At 40.1% G+C, this 27316-nt stretch overlaps 1 protein-coding gene across 1 annotated transcript in view; it reads right to left on the bottom strand.

Moving 5' to 3' along the window:
• The window catches only part of cdh13 (cadherin 13, H-cadherin (heart)), a 353543-nt gene that overhangs the window by 214310 nt on the left and 111917 nt on the right, over positions 1-27316 (bottom strand). Inside the window, exons 3-4 of the mRNA XM_067589068.1 lie at positions 12070-12281; positions 582-695 (exon numbers count right to left, since the gene is read on the bottom strand). Of these exons, the coding sequence (XP_067445169.1) occupies positions 582-695; positions 12070-12281 (326 nt within the window). The remainder of the gene's footprint in view (positions 1-581; positions 696-12069; positions 12282-27316) is intronic.

The following is a 27316-nucleotide window of genomic DNA, read 5'->3' as shown; positions in this document are numbered from 1 at the left end:
AAAATGCATTTATGTAAACAGATTATGAATCCACCAGAGTACTGATGTGATAAAAAAGGAATTAGAAAGAAAATTTCTTCCGATACCTGCAACATATTTTATACATCTTATATTTTGAACAGTCAGTACAAATGAACTTTATTAACACTAACACTTTATTAAAACTAGATAAATAAAAATAAGAAATCAGTACAGACCAAGAACCTCCTAAAACATTTGGCTCCATAACAGGGTTGAAAATGACTTTAGGACCCATGTGAGGCTCGTCTGTGATTTTATGGCAATTATAATCTCAGAAACATAATTTCTCCTCTCTTTCCATATTGCTATATTATATATTTAATCTTGTCTAGGGAAATATGTAGCAGATAAAGGAGCACAACATACCCTTCTTTTTTTCAGGATAAATAAGGGTAAAATTAGCAAAAATGACCAAACTGTCACAGGCCATGACAAACTATTGTCCTGTACCTTCTGGGTTTAGCATTTCGAATGCAACTCTTTTGTGCATTTTTAGTTATGAAGCTGTAGGACTTGGATGCAGTTGGGAAAAGTGTATGATGTAACCATGCATTTCTTACCCTGCCAATGACCTTGGGGAAGGAGGCTCTCTGGTTCTCAGTAACGATCATAGGAGGGACCAGCAGGGATCTCTTAGATCTGTATGGCAGTGTCTGGCCAAGACCCAAGATGTCCTAAAAAAGAGAATCCATGTTGTTAAACTTTTCATACCCAAAATAATCCTTAACATTCTGTGCCTTGCTCAGTAAAAAAATTCTTCTGTGATGTGACATCCCTTATAATTCCCACGTCAACTCTACCTTGTCCAATATTACTTGTTTGCATCTGATAAGCAATTATCCCAAACTCTACTGACAGCACATAAACACACACACACACAGCAAGCAGTCAAACGGATTAGAAATGTTGATAAAAAATGCTGAAACAAGCTTGGAGGGATTCCCAATTCCTCTTCTTGAGTACAGTATGTACTATATAATAAGGAACGCAAAGAGGCTGTGAACCATGCATCTGGCAAGTAGCATCATATGCTTTAAATGGATGGAGAGGAGAGGAGATTCTCTGTGCAAACATGAAATAACTGTCTCTGCTGCTTTCACCACAATTTAATTCATATTCTTTAATTCTTTATTCAGCCCGTATGTTTAATAAGGACAGGGAAGAGGAGAGAAAAAAAAAGCTAAGCAAGAGCAACAAAGACTATAAAGAGAGACAGTAAAAATGAAGAAATGAGAATGACGGCTTTGGCAAAGCAATTGCAATGTTCATGCAGACAGAGCCAATCTGAAATGTTGCTTTTTTTTTTTTTTGCTCTTGAGAACACAACAGCATAATCTAATTTCATCTTCCACCCTCCTGCTGTTGTAAACAAAGACATGGTTGTTACTGTATAATATAGTGAAAGATTTCCCCCACTCCTCTTCATTCCTACGATCTGCTTGGATGTTGACGAAAATAATCTGTCACTGACACTATGAACGGAAAGCTGGAATCCTGGCTGCTAACATAGAGGTGATTACCTACAGGGGAGGACAGTCAGACAGTCTGTCTGCACACCTGGATACAAGCCTAGTAGAGACATCAAGTACACACACACACACACATACACAAAATGCTCTTGCTTACCCATATAAATGGGTCCACAAACCATGCATGATGTATGCTTTATTAGACATAATTAGACATTACGTATTTTGAATTCTAAAATAATAAAAATGACATTGCACTGCAAATATCCATTTCTATACAGTGTGATCATCCTTTACTGCTGCAGACTATTTAAGGTCATTTATTTTGATTTAATTGATTTCACATAACTTTAATTTAAATGCATTTACATTTTGTCCTCAGCTTGTCTCTGTATATGTCTCTCAAGACCTACTATCAGCACATACAATTAAAGCTTCCCCAGCAGTGCAGCGCTGCTCAGTGATGCATCTTGATCTCCCAAATAATCACAAGTCAGGTGAGAGGGAAAGCGATAACCTGCATAGAGAGCCGATCAGCCACCTGCTTCCAAAAGAAGGTAACCCAAGGACAATATCAGAACAGGTATATGAAACTCTCCTTTTCACCCCAAAAGCTACAGGGACTTTTCTCTGCTAGCTTCTATTAGTTTTGGTGTCATTTTGTTGGATGAAGTGAAATAGTTTACTTTTGATTTAGCACACAGTTAACAGCAAGAATTACCCACAGCGGGAAAAGCTAGGTTTTATTGGATTTATCCTCATAACCTCCATCATCAGAGAGAAGTCTTTTGTTGCTTTTATTCTGTTGCTTGCACTCCAAAAAAGAAAAGATTATCAGGCGGGAACTCCTCATTGATACCAAAAGGTTTCCTCAAAGCAGCCGTCCTTCAAAACTATAGGTGGTGTGTTCAGATCTTGCAATAATTGATATAGGGATATTAATTTCCTGATTAACCTTCGATTCAATGTCCTTACGAGGACAGTTCATTGTCCTCATAAGGGCAGTCACTGCTAAAACTGTTGAGCAAAATGACAGAACAATGACAGAGAGAGAAACAACACAGCAACAAGCCCAGTCGCTGAGCCCTGGTTTAAAATGACAACACAGTTTCAATGAAAGGGAAAACACAGACCTGCGGTTTTTGTGGTTTAATTTGCAATGCAAATAGTCTCTTTTGTCCTTCATCTTTTATAGCCTACTGTGCAACACTTTATTGACAATGTGTGTGTGTGTGTGTGTACGCATTAAGGTGGTTGTGTGCGTGTGTGTGTGCAGGGGGCTGTTTGTGTGTTTACTGTTCACACTGCTGTTCTTGGCTGACAGGGACTCTGGCACCGCTCTCACCCCTGTCAGAATGACGGAAAGAGAACAGGTAAGAGGGAAAAAGCGAGGCATTTGTTTACAGGACACTCAGACAGAGAGGGCAACGCTGCGGCCGCTATCCGGCGAGCACTCGCGCCACTAACCGCCTCATCCCTCCACTCCTCCCACCCACAAAGGTCAGAGAGAACACAGTGAAACAGTAATCATAAACACAACCGGACCAGAACAAACCAAAGACACACTGAGTGGTCTCTGAAATGGCCACTCTTATCAAACCCACTGGGGGATGACCTTCCAAATGCCAAAGACAGAAATCTCAAACTGGACCTGAAGCAGTTAAACAAAACACTGTGCAAAAGTGTGAGAGATTATATGACCTATTTTGTGTCTAAAGAGCACAGTCAGTGGTGTGTGTATATGTACGTGACCGGTTCACAAGCGAGGTGATGGACTTTTAAGCAGTGCCTGTAAAAATCCGGCCAGAGTCTGAAGCCCGGGGATGAGCGCATCAATCCCATCATGCACAGGTCTCAGCTGTGTGATATGTGTAAAGGAGGGTAAGAAGAGCTGAGAGGCAAACAGGCACCATGTGGTATTTTTAGTGGCCGGATGTAGAGGCTGGAGACAGGGGTTAGGGCTAAGATAGATCACGCTGTCAAATCCACGTCTTCACTGAGCTGAGATACAGTGGATATGGAGAGGGAGTGATGGCGCTTTAAGACGTATCAATGTTCTGCAGGTGGATCAGAAAGGCATGTTCAGCTGGATACAGACTACCGTTGAGGATGGCTCACCACAGGGTATTCTGGGAGAGATAACTTACAGCCCTACTTTGTTCCTTCTCATCTTTTCGCCTGCCACTTTGCAGCTCCCCCTCTTTCTTTTCTCTCGCTTAACCACAGCTTTTCTTCTCTCTTTGCAGTCTGCACGTGTGATGAATAGTGTTCTTACAGCTTGGTGACACCATAAGAGAAGGAAGCCATGAATCTTTAATGTGTCCTGTTCATAAATTACTGCTGCACCATCAACCCTGGTCCATCCTTAATACATTTGCTTCTCTCCCTGTCTCTCTCTCTCTCTCAGATGATCATTAGGGCATTTCAGTGTACTGAGTTAAAGGTGGTTAGGTCCTGTTGAAAAGATTCGAATATATTTCATTAGTCGGATGCAACAGGAAGAGGCGAGTGTAAGAGGAGAGCGTACACGCCCATGTGAATGTTTACAGTGTGTATACGCATGCGTACTGTACTACAGTATGTGAGGGAGATGGAGTCTTTGACATTGTCATCTGAGCTACTGAGTTACTGTGGCAGCAAAGTCACGTCCTTGTCCATTCTGCCATTTTCACTCTCAATGCTATATTGAGAAGTGTCATTACTCATTTCTGACAATGTGTTGGAGACCTGGTGAGAAATGGATTATATCAAGGCCAGCATCGACCAGTGGTGACAGGGATGTACAGCTATTCAGCGTGGAATAAAATCTTGGCTATGCGGCCAGGTCAAGCAATCTGTCAGTTCTCCTAATAAAAAGTTAAGCTCACTCGTATAAGTATCAGCAGTATGTATATGTGCAAAACAATACATCCCGACACACACACCCGCCTGATAAGATGTCACTCAATGTGAGTGTTGACAGCATAATGTTTCACACTTTGTCTAAGTATAATCAACCAAGTGTAAACACTTTTCATCTTAGTCAAGTGGAATATAGCAAGACACTGATGACTGATGCTTATTTTAAATATTTAATTAGCTGAATTAATTAATACTGTGCCAAAGTGATTATATGTGTGTGTACCTCACCTCTAGATAGTGCCGTACACTGTTCACTCACAACAATTCAGATATAACCGCTTCAGGCCGAGCTCATTATAAAATGAAGCCAATTAAATCTGCCGCTTTTAGACAAACATTTAACCTAATTGCACAGACAGTGCACATATTAAACGTTAGGTCCTTCAACTTACTTCAACTCATATCATATGGTTCATGTGTTAGAGCACATCAATGTCTGTAATAACATCATACTAAAATTATATAACATGTTAAAGTCACTACAGCAGCTATGAAAACCAGTAGAGTTCTAATATTTATGTGCTTTGGCTTCTATGTTTACAATCAAACTGGCCCTCTATCAGTAAAAGAACTATAATTTAATTATACTTACCAACACTAAATTGTATTTAATAGCCATATTGAACAAGAAAATGTTAGCGAAAAGGCTTTAAACTCTGGGGTAACGTTAGCTGGTTAGCTAGCCAGCACTGTTGATTATTTAACGTTAGCTAAGTAAAGAAAGCTCATAAACATGTAGCTACTCTTTTTACTTACACTGTTTTTACTTAGCTTTGTAAAAAAAATCTCCTTATGTCACTCCCCAGTTTTGTAGAACACATTTCAGTGTTTCAAATTTGTTTTGATAAAAAACATAATTTAGCTGCTGATAATAGCAAAAGGCAACACGCTAATACTAATGTAAATTACTTGTGGGCTAAAACAAGTGATGTTCAAGTGACTTTTAAAAAGGAAATTCTGAAGTTCTAAGTTATTTACAAATTTAAAAAAGTTTTTTGGTCTGAGCCGGTTGGTTGTTCATACCTCACTCTGCGGTTAACAACAACATCACTTCCACAGCTGCAGCCGAACCTGCTGTTACTGTGTAGTGCTTTCTATCTGGAGGGAACCAAAAAGCCTGAACAGCGGGGGTGTAGCAGAGTATAAGTACAAATTAAAAACATAAAAACATACAGAAAAGCAACTTTTGTTGATATGCAATATCATTAAAGCTAATTGAAAACATTTACTGTAAAAAATAAATTGAATATCTTCAAACATTTGAGGGGGCCCGTGCCCTCTTCACTTGAATGAGTGTGACCACCATACTTTGAGTTTATCATCACTGTAGCAGAAAATTCGATCTGTATTTAACATTTTTATTCATTATTATTTATGAATTATTCATTTACCATTCATTTTTCACCCAATGGCAATATCATATTAGCTGTTACGATTATCAAGATACTTTTTCTTCGTCTTGAAACCCATTTCTTAAATAATGTCTGTTATCCTCTGCTGACCTGAAAAAGTCATGCATGTGATGATCCATGTTTCTCTCGACTTCTGTCAGAGTCAGACTTTTCTCTCATCTGCAGCTGGTTCAGCATCCAGGAGGGAGGCTTTTAACTAAATCTAAGAGGTCTGAGCATAATTTTCATAATCTAATTTTAGCTTCTCTGCTTCAGTTGTCACCTAACTCACCTAAAATGTTAACACGAGGTGAGCACCTCCTCATATCCATGCACTTACACATAGGAGTCTCACCTCCCGAGACAAGACATTGCTAGTCCTTTCAAAATCCAAGCTAAAAGTCAATCATCAGTAATCGCATGTTTTTTTTTTTGTTTGTTTGTGCAGGTTTTCTTCTTCAGACACTGCGTTTAAATCAATCCTTAAAACACACACTAGAAATGTGTTTATGCTTAATTTGTCTCACTCCTATGAGAGACTGTGTCTCAGCTGTACTCAAAGCCTTAGATAGCTCAGTAAAGATAGAAACAATATGAAAGCTATTCGGCTGTTTGCATTCATGCTTATGAACAGTAAAGCACTGATGTCTTGATGAAAGTGGAACTGGATTAAATCCCAAAATGGAAAACCCAACACATCCATCCACCCATCACATAGGCTCGTAAAATTATGTGGAAATGGTGGTTTTGTAACTTGAAAAATATCACTAGTTGAAAAAAAGTCTTTTTCAGGTGTCTGAGTCAGATAAATCTAGTTAATCAAAACACCAGTGGTTTGAAGATCTTATCAAAATGCAGTTCAAGTGCTTGTATTACTTCATTTTGGTATTTCTACTGACGTGAAACAAAGACTTTTTACCATTAGCACAGCTCTTTTAATTATGCGCATCAATAATTTCAAGGTGAAGGTTTGTTTTGCTGCTCTTGTAAATTAACATGACGTTAAGCCTTTTTCTTTCCAGTTCACTCACTCCCACGCATAAAAGCTAACAAAACATGTGTAAGTTAGCAGATATATTAAGCAATTCTAGAAAATGATGGAGGATGAGGAGGAACTCACATCAAAAAAAAAAAGTCAGACAATAGACAAAGGCAGTAAACAGAATTAACAACCTACAGAGCAAGCTACAGAGAGATAGTGTGAGTGGGATGGAGAGAGAGAGAAAGATTATTTGTATTGTGTTCTGTAATGGTAGCTGTTGTACTTTGGTTGCAAGATGTCACATTTTAGTCATCCCGAGAAAGCCTTACTGAACATTGAAAGCTTGGTTAGAGAAAATCTATTTGCCGTTGCAGGATGAGGATTTTGCTCAGGATGCAATATTACATTTCATTCAGCGCACGAAAATGGATGAAACATAACAAAAGCAAAATAAATAGGCTTTTGGACTCAGATTATTTGGCCTCTTATCAGTTGTTACATTTGAATGGTGCTTGTTTATGCCCCCTGAAGGCAAGAAAATGTTCTGCATAACTGTTGTTCTGCACAACACAACCAAAACAAAACGGGATAATACACACACACAAAAAAAAGTCCATATCTTGGAGCGTGCATTTGTTAAATTGAAATGCATTCTTCCATTAATTCACATATTGATCGGTTGCAAGAGGAATAAATTACTCTTTGAATTCAGAGTTTTGCTCATAATAGGAATCATTCATCAGCTGCTTCTCTCCCTCTGGGCCTGTGTTACAGCAAAACTAACAGCTCACGCTGAGGAATTAAAAACTGATTCTCTCCACCTTCGCTCACAGCACTTATCAATTATCACCAGCCAATATTTTATGCTACAATACAATACATTTGTTATGCCAATAAATTCACCATGGAATGTTTCCGCTCCGTGTTAAAGAGGAAACAAAGGGAGGTTTGGGCAAATAAAAAATTTAACTTTGACAAGGAAATAACAAAGAGATTTCATTACGAAAATGTAATTTCAGGAGAAACCTACTCTTTGTTACAATAATTGAAAAACAGGGGAGAGTGCTAACTCAGATCGGAGATTTGAAGCTCAGCATCCCAGTCAGTGTTGTCAGCAGAGCCATTCCACAAGTCAAACCCCTGGCTTATTGGAACAAGCTTTTAAATATGCCATGAGTTAGTTACAGATTCTTTAGAAGCTGCTGCCGCTCTGAACACGTGTTTGATGGGCCGCTTGAGACGGTGCAGAGGCGCGGGGTGGGGAGTGAGGGGGGAACTACAGGATATGGACAGAGAAAGGAACAATAGATTTTCTGATGATATGAGCCCCAGAGCTTGAAGAGTTCCAGCAGATTAATTGATAGTGAAATAATGAGAGCTTTCAACCACCCCGCCTCACTAGAGGAAGGACTCTTCCTCTCTTATGCGTCTATTATCTTTAGGATGTCTCCCTCTCTGCTCGGCTCCTCCAACAACCTTTCTTCATCTTTGTTTCTTTCTCTACCCTTTGCCTTATTCATGAGCTCTGTGTCTGTTTGTGCTCTGCAATTAGAGTAACTCTACTTTAGGATAGACGGAGACATTAAAGCATTTGTCCACAGGAAAGATACAATATTAATCAGGGATATCAATCTCCTCTGATACAGGCTGATATTTTACAGCAGGAGTTCAAGGAAACAAAAAAAGGTGAAAAACATTGTGGAGAAAAGTTTAGTAACTAGTGGAACTTGTGAAAGTGATCCACAAATAATAAGTATAAGTAATGGAAAGCAAACACACACACACAGACTCATGCAGAGGACAGACCATACGGTCACATTAGTCACAAGAAACTTCACTTTCCACACATAACTTGCCAAAGACTAATTCACTTATATCATGAATGACTCGCCAAGGTAACACCCATGGACTAGCTAACCAAATAAACGATGGTGAAAGGCACAATCAAATGAGAGCCACATCATGCCAAAAGGGATGGAGACATTCATTATGCTCAGGGTTGGAGAAATAGTACCAGCAGGACACTGGGCGCTGCAGCAGAAAGACAGATGATCCCTGAGAGGGGAAGGGAACACAAACTGTACCTGCAGTCCCTGGAAACTTTTCCTAATCAACTTATTTGGACTAAACAGAGGGAGGATTTAGGTGTATGGAGGATATGAACGAGGGAGAATGGTGTTTATTCATGTGTATAGAGTTCTGAAAGGCTGTCAATTTGCTGGCTACAGAAACACATTTCTCTAGATTACACAAAACAAAAGGACACATTTGCAGAGAATCAAAGCTGAGTTTAGGGGTGCAGGCTTACAGGCCAAAGTCCCATATAACTGGAAATGGCCAGTGTCATTTTTCATACTCCAAGCTCTGGTGCAAAACCATGTGCAACTAGTCAAAAACATTATAGCTGTTTATATTTCCTTGTACGAAAGTGCCTCGTTTCTCTTTCCCTCCATGTGACCTCATACATAAATGATGAACAAAAAAACATGAGTAGAGGGAAATATGCACATTTGGATATTCATCAAAGTTTAAGTGGTGTATTCTTACATTCAAGACAAATTTGTACCAGACTGACGCAGAGCATGTGTAAAGCATATGTGAAACCCGCGGTGGTTCCCTTTCACTTTCTCTGCAGCGCTGCAAACATTTCTAAGTGTCAGTAATCTGGATCAATAATCTTGACTGTCTACCATCGACACATTAAGTCCATCAGTCTGTGAACAGATTCAGTGCTGGGCTCAGTTTTTGTCGCCATCTGCAACAGTGCTAGAGACTGACACATCTCTAGTGACAGCAACTAGTATATGCTCATAGGCTTGGCAGAGCACAGCAGCAGCTGTTCCCTGGCCTCCTTCAGCGGCTTTTACACTTTCCCCTTTAGTAAATCAAACCCTTTTCTTTCAAGCTGTTATATGGTTCTCTTGGTGGATGTAACATCATTCACATTTTTTGTTTCTCCCTCCATATGTCATCTTTAGGATTTAATGCCAATACTTGTTTTGCAGAATACTATTTTTTCTTTTCAGGGCACAGAGTATTACCTGAATATCAGGATTCCTCCAGTTATTTTCACTTTCTTTAAATGTCTGTTTGGTTTCAAAGATTATGCATGTGGGTGTTTCCGTACTGCCTAATATGGCATCTCTGAGGAGGTGCAATTATGTTAATTGATGATAATTAAGGTCGCATGAACATGCTTCATATGTATGAGTGATTTAAATTCATCAACATATGCATGAATATGACTGAAAAGTGAAAACACATGTCTCTGAACACTTGAGGGATTTGGTTTTTAATGTTTTTAATTTGCAGTTGCAATCATTAATGTATGAATGTTTGGTGAATGGCGCCCAGTGCCCGTGTTTATATCTCCAAGCAAATTTCTCATGCTAAACTCTCTATCTTGTTGCCTCATTTGAAGGAATAGTTTGACAAATTGACATAGACTTAATCACTTTGTTCTTGTTAAAATGAGGCAACAGCCAGCAGCCAGTTAGCTTAGCTTAGCTCAAAGGCTGGCGACAGGGAGAGAAAGCAAACCTGGCTCTGTCCTATGAATAAAAAAATCTGCCTAGCACCTCTAAAGCTCACTAACTAACACATTTGTTTACATCCGTTCAGGAACCATAGTGTGAAACTGCCACACTGAGGTGTTACAGGGGGTTATGTGTAAGGCAATTTCGTGTGAGTGAAACAGCCGATGCTCCCGGATGTTACTGCTCCTGGCTCAGAAATAGTTCGGCACACAACGCCCCGTACACCTCAACGTGTCATTTTTACACTCTGCTTCTTGTACTGATTAAATAAATGAGATATAATGTGTTAAAGGTAAAGTCAGCGATTCTAATCCAATATACTTTTTGTCAAATTCAGCGAATATCTCCTCACGGCCCGCTAGCTGTCCGTTCTGTGTGTGTGCTGAAAAAAAATCCAGTGTTCATACACAGCACTGGCTCTGTAAATGGGCATGTAAATTCAGTGGCTTGGACTGAGCTACACAACACTACTCCAGCCAATCAACAGCAGGGGGAGTTCGTGCTCGTGCACAGGACAGGGGGAAGTCATCAGAGCAGCTCTCTGTGTGAGGACATGACAGTCTCCCGTCTCCAGCACCAGTTAAATGATGGGGGAGGGCTGGCGAACTGGAGAGAGAGAGAGGCTATGACCAATACACATAGAAAGTGTTTTCTCACGGAACAGATACACTTCTATTTTATTAAATGTATCAATCCACACTGACTCCCAGACAGTCTCACAGAAACCCACCATGTTTTTTTTACACTCCGAGTCTGTTTCTGTTGCATTAAGTGAAGCATAATCTGAGCAGGCAGCTGTTTTAAATCATACAAGAATCCCAATGTACATGTGTTTTAAATTCATTTACCATATCAGCAAATCAATAAATACAAACAGTGTTGTTTTCTTTCCATGGAGCCGACATGCAAACTATTTTGGTTCAGTAAATTTCTGCTGTCAGTCAGCCTGGTGAAGGCAGTTACCAGGCTGCTGTCTTCTCAGGAGCTGCAGCTGACAGACGGCTGCTTCTGTAGACAGACACGCTGAACGCAGGTCGAGTGAGAAGAGGGGAGACTGCAGAGAGGCGGAGAGTGTGGATGGACTGTTGTGCTCACTTGAGACAAAAAAAAAAATCCGCTCGTGATAATGTGTGAGAGGAACAGAAGTGACTCTACAACTGACGCGTCGCTCTGGATTCCACCGTATTTCTCTTTTGGTCGTTGCCTTGGCAATGCGCGCCCATGAATTTGGGGGGCGGAGCTTCTGAAGGAGCACGAAAGGAGGGGTGTATTTGATTGGACGTTTAGTTCAAATATCAACAATCTTTCTCCAGAGTGACTCGACCTTTAATTAGAGAGTTTTAGAAGTGCTGGGAATGAATTTTGTAACCTTTTCGAAAGCTAACCGACTGCTGGCGTTAGTTATACATTTGCGCACAGACGTGACAGTGGTATCAATCTTCTCATCAAACTCTGGGCAAGCAAGCAAATTAAGCATATTTCCCAAAATTACAAAATTTTCATTTGAGGACAAATGAACCAGATAACTGTAAATATATAACAGCTTGTAAATATTCCATAGGGAGTCCTATTAATTTAGCAGCATTTCGCTGTTTATTTGAACACTGCTACAGTATGTCCAGCTTTATTTATCACACTGACCTTTTCAATCTGTAATGAAGTGTAACCATTTCAATTTGGAAAAGTGTAAGTGTAAATGAAAGGAAAGTGCTGTGAAACACATTTGTTTATGCAAACACACACACACACACACAGCAATCTCTACTCACCCTGAGAGCATGCGGCGACTTAAGCGGTAGTCCGGTGATGGCCACCTGTGCCGTGTCATCTGCATGTGCACTGAACCCATGGATGAACATGACTGGCCCGCTGTACGGGACATCTCGCTGAGGAACCAGATTCAAATCCCCGTCCACGTGGAAGTTGGGGTCCGACAACTCAAACGCCACGTCCTCGTTACCCGCACAATCATCAAACTCAACTGGAAGAAACACATAGAATGGGTAGATGTTACGTCATCACTCCAAACAAATTACAAATAAAAGAGAAGTCAAGAATAATCAGCCACTGAGGTATATGCTGTGCTGTAAAGAACTTGAGGGTTTGCCAGACGATCCACAAAAACAAGTATTTCTCAGATATAAACAGATGCCCAGAAAATAAACAGATACCCAAAGAAAGAGTAGGATGTTCTGAAGGGCTCTGTCAGCTAGGCAACAATAAAGTCAGTGATCTCTATTCACACAAGCCTCCTGCAATATTTATGACCCACTGCATAACATTCTACGCATTGTAGACTTATTAATGTGGCTGACTTGCTTTTGCAGTGCTGTTGCTTTTATTACAGTGAATGCAACGGCTCCCAGTTGCGGGGCTGAATAAGAAGAAAGAATTGAAGTGTAGGAAAAGAAAAGTGTCACCTCTGAGTTATGTGCATGTGACGCGTGCACATGGGAGCTTGCCTTGTCTGACTGAGGGAGATACCGCCAAGGACTCTACCAGGCTTTATCCCTTCTGATCATGTTCATCCTCTCTTTATCTCTCTCACACACTCCCCTCGGTGTCGCGACATGATCCCCATGTCCTCCCCCACCCTCAGCCCTGACAATCCTCCCCTCCCTCATCCTTCACGTCCTCTTTACCTCGGCATCCTGCTGATGCTTCCTACTGTTGCCGCTCCTGGAGGGAGGGGTCCCAGAAGTAGTCTGCATGCGTGGATGTGTACACGTGTTATTGATTAGTAAAGCAGGTGCAACAGGAATCACATGGTACTGTACAACTCTCAGCGTGGGTCTGAGAGAGCAAGGAAATTTCAAGCCTCAGAAGTTTCTGCCTCAGACATATGGTGGCTTATATAAGTCTGCGTTATTTCTTTTTCAATTCTCTTTGAGTTCAGGAATTTTCTGCAATTGGAAACATGATGCACAGGATATTCCATATGGTTACCATTTACAATGTGCCAGCATGTTGTCTGTCTCCTCTCAATCAACTTCACGAAAACGATTTATTTATGGTAAAAACAAGTAAAAATGTAGATGAGAATGATTATGTTTCTCCACTCCTCTGGGGCAAAGAAAGAATGCTAGGCTGTCAAGGTATCGTCCTACATGATTCATCAATTACTGATGTGATTCTGTCAGCTTAACATAACAAAAAACTCTGTGGTACTGTAGTTCATGACCAACTGAGGGAACTCCTTCACAAAAGATCTGAAAGTCTCTCATCTCTGTGTTCTGTTCACATTGGGGACTGAACAGGCATCTTTCTGAGGAAGAAATGGGTTTAGATTTAAGCCCATATTTATCAAGTTTCTCAGAGCAGCTTGTGGATCAGTGGTGCCTCTCTGAAGATAAAACGCCACTCTCTTCCTCGGTGCAAAGGCTGCGAGCCCTCTCTGCTGAACCAACTCGTTAAAAGTTGAATCTAATATAACTGGCTTGATGTTGTGGTGTTGAATGCTTACCACCTCACACTTACAATATATTTGAATCACTGCCATACCAATATAGTTTATAAGCACAAACAGTAATTAACACAACCAATGATCTGAGACAGTCTGACAAAAAATTCTGTTAGTATAAGTGTGTATGTGTGTTTTTAAAAAAAAGCAGACCACTTGTAGGAAATTAAGCTGGTTGGGTTAAGCAGTGTACAGTCTTTGGTCTCGAGGGGGGTCGTAATGGTAGATACAAGGTACTCAGCATTAGATACTTTATGAAATTTGCTACATACAATGAAACATAAATAATCTATAGCATCAGAGAGTTACAGTGTAGGGTCAGGAAGGGTTGCCAGCTCTTCACTGCCAGTTAACACAGAGTGGGATACAGGGCTTTGATGCTGATGAGAGAGGCTGCTGGTCTTCTGTCCTTCTGTTCAAGTTTCGTCACATGTGAAGATCAAATGAAATGTTTTTATCAAAAGAAGAACAAGAATATGAGAAACTTTTCATGTTTTAGTGAGAAATTGAGAGAACATGTATGTTTTATGATGGCAGCAATACGCTGCCTTAGCAAACAAATAAATACTTTATATATTTTTTAAAAACTCAATAGCGAGTGCAAAATTACTAGTTCCACTAATATTTCTCCTGTAATACACAAGTTTGCAAGCAACATCTTAACTGCACGGCACACACTTTCAGTTTACTGGAAATAGCCACTGCCTCCTCATTATGGGGACAGAATGTTCACAAAGAATCACAGCCCTCACTGCATTTGGGCCTTAATAATTAATGATCTTGATGTATACATAATACCACACAGTTGTGGGAAGGCTGTTGTTCAATTCAAGTACAATGGCAACCCATTGCTGTAATTAACACCTATTGTTCTACTGCTGAGAGTACTGTAGCTGTTGTTGTTCATGTTTCTCAATAACGGGATGCAATGTAGCTGGGACATAAAACAACTTCCTTGAAGACTCTACTGCCTAATTGCTCTCAGTCAAGTGTCTACCTACTCTTCCACCCTCCCCGTGTTTTACCTTGTAAAAACAATGGCTGTGTGTCTGACTTAAACTCATCAATCTGTACCTATCTATCTCCCATCACCTCAGCACCAAGTGGAATGAGAAAAGTCCATGGTTAGCACTGCCTGACTATAAAATCAATGGACTGAAGTCTATCAAAAAAACTAATTTAGTACACTTAACCTTTGTGACTGTTTAGTCTGGCTTCTTTTATCTGTCTCACTGCAGACATTTTAAAAATCTTCCCTCTGGACAGAACTGTTTTGTGCCATATGGAGCAGAAGAAGAGAATACAGGAGAGGAGAATAGAGGAGAGGAGGAAAGAAGATGGGAAAGGACAATGAAAAAGAAAATGACAGTAAAGGCGAAGCTACAATGGACACTGAGAAAGAGCTACAAAGTCAACAACCTACTCTCCAGGGAAACAAGGCTCCATCTCAAAATTCAACTCTCACTTCTAAGCCAAAGCATGAAAGATGTGTTCATTTCCATTCCCATTACAAGCCTCAGATTTATTTCAATAACATGGGCGCGCTCTTTAGAGCCTGCAAATTGCAGCGCCAAACAGTGTCAGTGGCATTTCAAAGGCAGCCAGAGAGTGTTTGATGGTATTCTAATGTTGTCAGGTTTGGGGGGATTTCAGAAGAGAGCATGGTGAGCTGGCGGCTTTGAAGTCAGGCAACAATGACAGAACGCAACTTACCCCGCTTACCACCAGCACCACCACGCACCCACTTTCTTTCTTCAGAGTGCTGGCTCAGGGTTGAAATAACTGTGCACAACATGGATTAGGGTCGCCAAAATCCCTCACTGATGACTCAAGAAGAGAAGGTTGGCGTGTGTGTGTGTATGGTTCAACTTTTTCCTCAAGTTTGACATTCAAGTTCCTTTCAGGCCAAAGCCTCCCGTGGAGTCTGTGAATGGCAAATGTTCCAGAAGCTCTGTCACTGAGGGCAATGGTTATTTCAGGCTTGATTGTTACCATCAGCTTTCTTGGCACCAGAAACAGCAATTCAAAGTTTTCATTTAGCAAGAGATCTTTGGGGATTTCACACACCTACTTGAGTAATTGAATTTACTAAAGAAACAACAATCAACACCTTTTCTTAACATATTTGGTGTTTTACAAATAACACATTTACCTGTCAGCCAGTGACAACATAGTCCGAAATTCTACATTAAATACCTACATGAAGTTATGTAATATTCTTTATACACAAAAAATTAAATAAAAAATACATTGCATGCTCATCATGTCAATAACCCTCTAAAGGATAAAAATGACAAAATGGTCCAACAAAACCATCAGAATAATGAAAACAAAACATCTATACGCAACACTGCAATCTTGATTTTCTGCCTCTCATTGATTTGACATCTAACATTATCCAAGTGTATTTAAATTGGCTCTACTCTCTTTGTCAGCCACATAAATTGGATTTTTTTCCCTCCCCTGTCAGGTACTAAAGTTTTCCTTTGAGGTGTTTTGAAGACAATTTTCTGTCTTGTAACTAAATGTCAAGTCTCCATGATGGGAGAGATGGGAATCAGAGGAGTAATCTCAAAGGTGGCAGCACGGGTGTGTTTGAGCTGATAGCTGCCGTGTCTAACCAGACAGAATGTGCTCAGCCTCATAAAAAAGGCTCAGGAGAACACCATTCTCAAATAATCACCTGGCATAAGGTGCTATAAGAGCTGCTTTTGAAAATGTATTTGCACCCTGAATTGCATTTTACCCCAGAGTTTGCTACCACAGAGCATTGTGTAAAAGTCATTATGTGGATTCAGTGGTAACACGGATTGGGCTATTCATTTAGGAAGATAACAGTTTTAAGGATTAAAGGCAAGAACTGAAGTATAATTTGTGTCATTTGGCAAACTATCCATCCAAATGTCGACAAAAGGCAAAATGCAACCACCAAAATTCAAAACGCAGCACTGGAATCAATCTATCCATGTGTCTATCTACTATCTCTGTCTATCTTTTAATATGAGAACTAACGCTGAACAACAACAAACCTAAATTTACTGTTTTTTGATGCTGTTAAAGGATTGTTTACAACAGTAGACACCCACAATAAATGTTGTTGTCCCTAATGCTCAAAAATGCACTTGACTGTATTGGGCCATGCCTGGTTTCTATTATAAACAGCTGCGATCCCCTGCAATCTGGTTGTGTCCCAGCTTACTTCAAACATGCAGTTGTTCAGCCCCTCCTGAAAAAAAACGAACCTTGATCCATACAGTCCCCATAACTACATCCATAACTACTCTCCTCCTACCTCGCAGATAGGAGTTTTTCTGTGTCTCTTGGTCCTTTCACGTCTGAAACTGCTTCTCTTTCCTGTGGTGTGCCGCAAGGTTCCGTTTTGGGTCCTATACTCTTTGCTTTATATATGCTCCCCCTCAGTCAGGTTATCAGCAAATTTAGCGATGTTTCCTATCACTTTTACTCTGACGATATTCAGCTTTATGTATCTTTTAAGCCTGATAACCCCGATAAATTGTCTGTTCTGCACAACTGTCTGACTGCTGTTAAGGATTGGATGTCAAACAACTTCCTACAGCTTAATACTGACAAGACAGAGGTTGTCATCATTGCTTCTGACAGTATAGCTCCCAAGGTAGCTAAGAGTATTGGGTCCCTTTCATCAGCTGTTAGGTCAAACTTAAGAAATCTTGTTGTCATATTTGACCAGGCTATGCATTTTGATCAGCATGTTAAATCATTGACCCGTACATGTTTTTTTCCATCTACGAAATATCGCTAAACTCAAGTCCATCGTATCATCGGAAATGATCATCCATGCGTTCATATCATCCCCTTTGGACTATTGTAATTCCATTTTCACTTGTCTCAGCAAAGCATCTCTGGACCGGCTACAAATGGTCCGAAATGCGGCTGCAAGGCTGTTAACCAGGTCCAGCAGGATGACTCACATCTCTCCTATTTTAAGTTCTTTGCATTGGCTTCCCATTCGTTTTAGGATTCATTTTAAGGTTCTTGTCATTACGTATAGAGCCCTGCATGGACAGGCTCCTGAGTACATCATGGATCTTATCCATCCCTACGTCACCAGTAGGTCACTTAGCTCATCCAACCAGGACCTACTGGCTGTCCCTCACTCGCAGCTGAAAACTAAAGGTGATCGTGCCTTTGCATTTGTGGCTCCAACACTATGGAACTCTCATCCTGTACATATATGGTTTTTTTAAATTGGCTTTTGTGTCTTCTTGAGTTATCTGATTGGTGTGTGATGTGTAATGATCATTTGTTCATGTGATTCTACTTGTGGTACCTTTTTTTTTTTTTTTTTTTTCTAATTTTAACTTGTGGCATATGTTTTTACTATTCTTTTTTTCTATGTATGTTTTTATGGTCTTATTTTCAACTCTTAATCCAGTGAAGCACTTTGTGAGTTTCATTTCTGTGAAAGGTGCTATACTAAATAAATTTATTATAATGTTGCCCTCAGGTATACACAGTATCTGCTTTGTACTCCACGTCACCCAGCCTTGCCCTAAAAATTCAATTTTTATACTAATAATTATTCCCACACTTTTTATTAACATAAAGAAGAAACAATGTTAATGAATATCTATAAATATAAAATATAAAATGCAAATATATTTTTTGGTAAGGGCAGAAAAGTTTTTTATGTACTTATTTTGGAGCCACAGTCCCTCATTAGTGTTTGACATTCATTATATTTTTTTTTTTGTTTGTTTTTTTTGTTGTTGTTCCCTGTCACAGTGTACAATTCATTTCAGCTAACTGAAAACATCTAGATAATTATAACACATGATGTGTGTGCCCCTTGAGTGTTCTTACAAATAACAGGGCTAGAAAATGTCACTGTCAACTTGTGCCGCGAGAAAAAAATATTCTATTGTTAATGTTTAATTTTCTTATCTTAAGCTGTGATAAAAACTGTCAAAACATTAGAGAAGTTGCACTGTGCAGCGCTGACATTTTTAAAATTATTTACTTGAGGTTCAGAGATTGTGTTGAATCACTGGCTTAGAAATGTGCAAAAGCTGATTATGATAAGCTGGCACTTACAAAATAGATCAGTCACTAACAGCTTAGCAGCTGACTTGAAGTCATTCTACAAACTGTGCATAGTCAGAGGTATTTGGTCCCACAGCACACTCATGCGAATCAAAATCACCATCTTTATATGGAGAGGTTTTGTTTGCTGTTGTGCTAAATACAGCAGCTGGACTGGAGATGGTTGTTACATTGATCCGTGAGGCTCAACATCCAGAGATGGTTCATTCTGTTCTGTTTTAGTCTGCTGTCTGCTGCTCTGTGGGTATCCTGAGGTTCTTGTTTCTATCTCTCTGCTCCTGTAAATCAGTCAAAAAGAGACAGAAGAGAAACAAGACAGTGAGCGAGAGAAAGAGAGTAATTATGGTGGAATAATGAGGGCCAGCTCAGTGCTCTCTCACTCAAGGCTCAGGGTGATCTTCTCCTTGTTATTGCCTTGAGTTACAGCCTGTCCACCTTACCAGGCCAGGGATGCCACTGCCACTGCCGCCAGTGACACACACAGGTACACCCACACACACAGATTCCACAAAATAATGAACCTAATAGAAGTCTCACACTTTTTTATTGGAGTCTCATTTCAAGCTGACACCAGGCATAATTGATGCTCAATCAGCACCACATGAACACCCCAACTGTAAGTCTAGTTCTTCATGTTAGACTTGTGTTCAAATCCACAGCCAAGACTGCCACATTATCTATAGCATGTTAGCAACTCTGTAAGGCTGTACTTAGTGAGGCTTTAAACTGAAAACAGCCCTATGTTAAAGCATTGCAGGGGGCTGTGTTAGTGGGGGCTTGTTGTTTAAGGTATTGGTGAGACAATGAAATACAATCCAAGAAGTCCAGTCAGAATTACAGATTAATGCGTTTGAAGGCTTATGAGACACCAAAACATTTCACAATGGTTTGTAATACTCACAGACATAATTTTACAACTCTGTAAAGTTTTCACAGCGACAATAGTGTACTAAATGCTAGAAATACAGCATTCACATTACAAAGTAATCCAACAGGAATGTGCGCTTGCATGTTGGCCAACGCAGTGCGTTGATGTCACATTGCATTGCAGCAAAAGTTGAGTCTGGCTCAGTTGTGTTGTTTTGTCAGGAGGCCGCTGCATTGACACCCCTGCTGCATCAACAGGCTGCCCCCATTCAAATGAATAAAAGGGCTGAGTTTTTAAACGTAGGGCTAATGTTGGTCTGAACACAGCCTTGGGCACAGCAGTGCTTTGCGCTATATGCTGATGCTTTGGTTTTAGTTTGTTTTGCTTGTTCACCGTATTTGTTTAGCATCATGCCAACATTTACTAATTAGCATTCAGCACTACGTACAGCAGAGGATGTCATTAGTTTTGCAGGTATTTGGTTGTTACCAAAGTATTCAACAAATTCAAACGTTGACATGATGATGGCGTAAGATGGATAATCAGGTGTTCACCAAAGTCATACACTGCAACCTGATGGGAGAATTTATGCCTGTATGAAATTTCATGGCAATCTAGCCAATAGTCATTGGGAACTTGGGACATTTAAGCCAAAATCACAAACATCAACCTCATGGTGGCACTGAAGGAAAAGGCAGAGGATCACCAGTTCACAAGGCTTCATCTGAAGATCCCAAATGTCTGCACTAAATTTCATGGCAATTCATCCAATAGTTGTTGAGATATTTCAGTCTGGACCAAAGTGGTGGACTGACCAACAGGCCAATATTACCATCCTTGGAGCCACCAGCATGGCTAAAAATGCCAAAAACATACTTATAGAACATGAAGTTAACTGTTTAGAAAAAAGAGTTTAAACATACGTGTCTCTTCAGTGAGCTGCAGCCACTGTTGCGTGCAGCGTGCTTCAACCCTGCCTCTTAGTTTTGGCCAGATGTTATGATGCATGCAAAGCACAGGTGGATTTGCAGCTGCATCACAACAGTGGGGCTGCAGATATCAGAATTTTTCCAGATTCGTTGGCCTCAGTGCCAGAGCCAGGCCATGCTAAATTGCTGTGACTAATTTCCAAACAGTATACATTTGCAACCATAAGTGTACGCACACACTGCATGCAACATTAAATTACTGCAGTGTTCACGCACCTGACAGATGCATAACTATCCATCTACTATCTATCTATCTGTGGGTTTCTCCTTGTTTTATTTAATTGGGATATTTGCGGTTATGTATTCAGCCTGGGCAAAGCAAGACAAATCAGAAAGAACCTTGGGTTTATTAGAGTTTAACAAGGTTTTGTGAGCATCTTTTCTCTACCATAATTGCAATGTGTATGTCCCCTAACGGATGGCAGGACTTTTGATTATAATCACCCATGTTCATCAGGATGCAAACAAAGTCACAGACTCCTCTCCATCGCTCACTCACAGTCACAAACTCAAACAGAAGACACCAACAGAATCAGTCTCTCATTATTACCAGCAGCGCTTCATAAAGAAGTCTGAGGCAGATAATGACAGGAAATTGCACTACTGACATTTCTGACTGAAAAAGCCTGTATCTTACATATGCCTCAATTTAAGTGCATGTGTGTCCATTTATGATTTGAGTGAACCTGTCAGCCTTTCTCTGTGAGTGTAAAGCAAGTAGGAAGGTAAACATAAACAAACATGTTCACTTAAAGGTGCAGTGTGTAATATTTAGGCTGTATTCAGACCAAATCAGGCAGTGCGTTGAAAACGCCAGTCCTCCCATTCCGTTGAATGGTGGTAGTGTGGCTTGGCTGTGGCCGTTTTGGCTGCTGCGGCACTGCACCGGACGGCGGTGGCCATCACACCCAGAGATCAGACTGATCAGAGTTGTAAACTCTGCCATGAGGGAGTACAAAGACATTACTAGGATGAGGAGAGGACATTTCTCTTCAATATGATAACGTTAAAAGTAATGTTAGACTTTGCTGTCAGCTCCTCGACTCATTTTAAAAATGACGAGAGAGAAAGAGAGAGAGCTGAGAGCACCAGCGAGAGAGAGAGAAAGAGAGAGAGAGAGCAGCTGTGGTCGAGCGAGCTAGAGAATGAATGAAGAGAGGGAGCACCCACCCCCTCCCACCCTCTCCCCTTCCAAGTGTGTAGGATAACCTACTGTGGATGCAAAACTTGTAAAAAAAAGCAAAAGGCTCTCTCTAGAACCAGTGTTTGGTTTGTCCATTCTGGGCTACTGTAGAAACATGAAAGTGCAACATGGTGGGCTCCATGGAAGAGGACTCGCTCCCTATGTAGACATAAAGGGCTCATTGTAAGGTAATGAAAACACAATGATTCTTATTTTCAGGTGATTATACACTAATTAAAACATACTTATGAATATTATATTCCATTTCTGCCAAGTCTGTTCCACTAGATGCTCCTAAATTCTACACACTGCACCTTTAAACTCAATTAATTCATGCAGCAATCCTTGAGCTAGTCACCCTATCAGTGAAAAGATATATTGTTCAAGGTTGTTCACAGTGAATAACATGCATACATAAAACTGACAGCAACGGTAAACATCCCGCTGTCTTCACGCAAGCTGGAACTGTTTAGGCCTACAGACCTGGTCTTTGAAGTTGCCTCTTTCAAGGTTACACCTGCTTAAATATGAATTCATTTAAATTCCTATTTCAGAACCCATCGTTGCACTCCTCAACCCGGTTTTTATGTGAAAATATAAATGAAAATGTATTAGCGTATCTATGCTATTGAGATACCCTGAAGCCTAGTTTGACAAGGTTAACCACAGCAACAGATCTGAAGGGGAGTGAGTGAGGTTCATTCTAGCACCATAACCAATCAGTCTGTTTGTTTGTCAGTGGTTGGGCAAAGCGCTTCATCAAAGAGGGCCAGGGCAGGGATGGAAGCCGATTCAGATGATCACAAACACAGGCACAAACATAGTCATATAAAGACACATCGAACAGTCAATCAGCTGCAGAGCTATGTAATTACTGTACATCTTTGCTTATGAGCACCATCAGCAAACCAGATATTAAGAGATTATACGCACTGTGATAGGCGCTTGACAAATGACGATCTAGTCAGTCCATCCAGGTAGACAGCCAGGCAGCTTGTGCAATGAACTAGATGACCTCAAACTACTCTGCCAGTCTGTCAATCATCCCAGCCACAACTGACCACTAGTCCATTACTGTGATGTGCAAGCAAAGCAGCCAGACAACCAGTCACAGAGCCACATGAAACCGATGGAAATCTGAACACATCATCTGATCAATAAACTACAGATAAGCTGCCATCAGTTGGATGGATAATGATGACAGATAATGTGTGGTTTGTCGCATTTATTGATAATCAGCTCTAAAAAAAAAAATAATTTTGAATTTAGCTCCAAAACGAATCCTAGAGGTCAGGAGTCCTTTGAAACATATGATTGCAATTGACAGACCAGCTGGCGCTACGGAAGCAACAGGGAAAGCTCTGAGTCATAGAAAGTGTCAGTGATCACTTGTTGACTACCGCAGCAGTGATGTAATCTTACTTGACTTCTAAATGTACTGCAGCTAAAATTAGATTTTGTCTCTGCTTGTTGCACATGATGACCACTGACAGGATCCCTTCCCTGAATCTGTAATCAAACTTGACTGGGGCTTATAGTCTTACTGTACACTAAGTAAGTTCAGAGGTAAAAGTTTAAAGTCATGAGCATGAAGCGTGTCTACTCTCCAGTCACAGTGTCCACACTTACAGACTTTGAAGCACTTCCCAAAAAGTCCATGAAGGCTCAGAGCTGTCCTGCTGTGAAAGTGCTGGAGGGCTGCCTCGCGGACGTTTTGAGCCTTTTATGCACACTTCCTTTAAGTCTGGAGTGCTGCAGACTTTGCTTGAGGGAATTAAAAACATTCCAGAGCATTCTGACATTAAAACTGGGATGACAAAATAAATAAATAAATAAATAAATCACTGATACCTAGCAAGAATGAGTTTACACATATGTGGCAACATTACTAATAATATTACTAATCACATGTATTCTACCATTAAAGTCAGAAAGTGAGCAACAAATATGACATATGAAGTATATAGTTGCATTACTTACACACAGAAATTCCTCTGCCCCACTGAACATGTGATTTGACTAAGTGCTGTTCTATTGCTTATACAGTATTTGGAGTGTTGTGCCCTCCTGTACTCACACACTTGCATGTGTTAAGTACTACAGTGTATAAATAAACATTATTATCATTATTATTATTGCTGAGCAACTAGGTTAATTAAATCTGTGAGGGTTCAGTGCCTTGGGCTTACGTGAACAATATACTACAGTTGAAATCGGCACATTTCTCGCAGGCATAATGGAATGATGTGACCAAGAAAAGTGTCCCCTCGAGTTTTAAACACCACAGTCTGGGCAAACCTCAAGTCAGACCTTTTTCCAATTGTAAAATCTGTTTATAAGTTTGTTCTCAACCCCTATGGACATACACCCACAAATGGTTAACAAAGTCAAGTGATTTCTTGCATTTTGTACACAAGCACAAGGTTCCAGTTCAGCTGTTGTTTATACTGTTTTGATTTCTGCATTAGCTACATAGAACACACCGAGATGAACTAAATCAATTTTCTGAACCAGCTCTCTGTAATCACAAGGATCTATAGCACCTGCTGTTGTTACATTCCATATTGCACAGCTTCAAAATCTCAGCATCCCATGCGGTACAATTATCAGTACACGGTAAACATAACTGTAAATACTTCTAACTGTGCATATACACATATGAGTTCAATTATCTTATGTATGCTGATTTATGAGTTGTGATGACCAATCACCTCTTTTTCTGTGCTTTGTTGGTGCACAAAACTGTGCTTGTATTCGTTATGAATAATATTCCTCTTGCTGTATTATCAGCTTTTAGTATAGCCACAGTGTGTGCTCATTTCAAATTTCAATATCAGGGTTTCAGCCATCATTGACTTCAGCTTTTGGAATGGAAGGCCAGACCTCCAGAGAGCACACCAGCTTTGATTTTGAAATAAGCATAATGGAGCCCTAAGGGTGGACACTGGGAGAAGGACCATGAGTACAGTCTTATTAGGTTTTTGAATGAACAACCGCAACAAAAGATGTGCTCTGTATATTCATCAGTGCTGGTGAAGCCTGTGAGTGTGTCTGTGCATCTGTAAGGATAAATGCACAAGATTAGATGAGATGCCAGATGGAAGTGAGATTAAACATGTGATCGTGTGTATATTTGCTGTGGCTTCATGCCTCTCCAATAAAACACTCCCAGAGCAGCTAAAAGTACCCGTGCACCTGTAGCATATGTGCAAATACGTTCACGGATGTTGTTAAGGGTCTATTTTGTCCTAAGCAGAGGAAGGAATATTTGCCAACCCATTTAACAGCAAAGCAAAAAAGGGGGAAAACAACTTCCTGCCAACTGCAGCAACACCCAAACCTGTCAATCAAACAACACACGCACTGGAATACACAAACACAAAGAAGCACACATACAGTGAACAAATCCATAAGCAAACGTAATTTCACACACAAGCTGACATCCTGCAACACAGAGGCACCCAGCAACGGCAGATCAGGCAGATCGATAGCCTTTCAGGAAGCCAGTAACACCCAGGTTGAGCCCCTGAGGCTCTAGCCAAGTTACTCAGCACTTTTCCTGGCCACTCAAGAGGAGCCATGCTGGGCTCTGGGCCAAGAGCCAAAGACAGGAAAGTAGCATATGAGTAAGAACAAAACTTTTGACACAAAGTAATTTTGTCACTTCTATGGCAACAGCCTTCATTGTCTCCTTAGTGAGTGCACAGTTCACTTAAAATGTCTGATTGAAGGTACAGTCTTTGTTGGTGAAAGTGCTCTGTCAAGGATCTGCAGGTTTGAAGGACAATTTTTTTATATCATTTATGCTCTGCATTATGGTGTCTACACACAATCAGTGTAGCTGGAAATCTTGTTTTCTGTTCACCTTAATTTTTATTTTTGTTGTGCCAGAGTTAAATGTCATACGTGTGCCTGCATTTAGACCAAATAATATTTCAGGCTTTTATCGTATATTGAAAGGGCAGAAAAGAACAACAAATGAAAAGATCTAATGAAACCATTGGGGACAATCCTGAATCCTAACTCTGGAAAGCACAAATGATGTGTTTCAAACAAAAATGTTTTACTTTATGAAAATATTTGAATACTTTGGAAAGTATGACCACAGCTGAGAACATATTCTGTTCTGTTTCAGACTCAGCTACTCCATTTTGAGTGTCAAACCCCCCACACCCACAGATATACAAGTAAAATGAGGGGAAAAAAGCATGAACATGTCACCATTCAGATATAGTATGCTGTCTTCTTATTCTGAGTGACATTTTAAAGTAGCTAATTTTAATTTAGGTTAAACACAATGATGGTGCATGAAAATGGAAAGTAAACTAGACTCGACAGCAGGTCCAACTCTGAATGACACCTGTATTCATTTGGATAATTTGGGGATTCTGTGTCTCTGCCCTACAAGTGGCAGGGTGCCAGTGTCTGTGGTCTTATCATGAGGGAACAGATATTCTAAAATAACACAAAACGGCTGCCTATGTCTTGTCACTGAGATGGAACTTTACTGCTCATAATTAGAGTAATATTTTTTGTAGTGCATCAAAATAAAGTACACAAGGAATGCATGGGAAATGGGCTATACAATAATGAGGTGCAGATACTTGCGTGGATGTTTTGTGTGCAACAATGAAAGAAAGAGAAATACGTGGCTCATTTGATGGCTGTCCTCTGCAGCTGCTGCTGACAAAACCCATATTTATATACTGTAAACATAACTCCAAATGGAAGAAACAATTGTGTGCAACTACAAATACACACACACACACACACACACACACACACACACACACCCAGTCCTGCATTTGCAGACAAACACTTACACAGACACACACATTTATTACCTACAGCAGACCATGTAAATACAGAGTTATAGCACATTAGTGCTGGATGATATAACAACAAACCTAATTATCTGACAAAATTAAATCAGCTTGATAATCTTTTGATAAAGTATGCAGCATAGTTGCATCATTTCCAACAAGGACTGGGCAAGTGACAGCCCTATGAACCAATCAAAGTGAAGAACAAAGACAATCTCCTTCAAAGTAAACAAAACATCCTTCTAAAAGGTAAAATTAACAGACTTATTAGTTTTATCAAATGTACAACTGTTTTATGTTTTAAAAATGATCTCAGGATTATAAAGACAGCTAATCTTCACACAGAGCAAGTTCTCCTGAGAAACAGTAGGAGTTATAGTAAAAATGGTTTGTAGGAAATGGGTACAGTGGTTATTTCCCTCCAGAAGAGCAGTCAGACCCACAATGCTAACAACCTTATGGGATATCCATGTCCAAAATATAAGGCCAACTCAACAAAGAACACTGCAGTTCACTTTTTTTAAAGTAAAGTGAAAAGACAATTGGTAGACTGCAACATTCATGGGAATACAGCAGTTTCTAAAAAATTTAACACATTAAATGAAATTTGT

The sequence above is a fragment of the Thunnus thynnus genome, chromosome 5 (assembly GCF_963924715.1).
Source record: "Thunnus thynnus chromosome 5, fThuThy2.1, whole genome shotgun sequence".
NCBI classification, from domain to species: domain Eukaryota; kingdom Metazoa; phylum Chordata; class Actinopteri; order Scombriformes; family Scombridae; genus Thunnus; species Thunnus thynnus.
The sequence above is the reverse complement of the archived record's forward strand: the minus strand, read 5'-3'. Positions and strand labels throughout refer to the sequence as shown.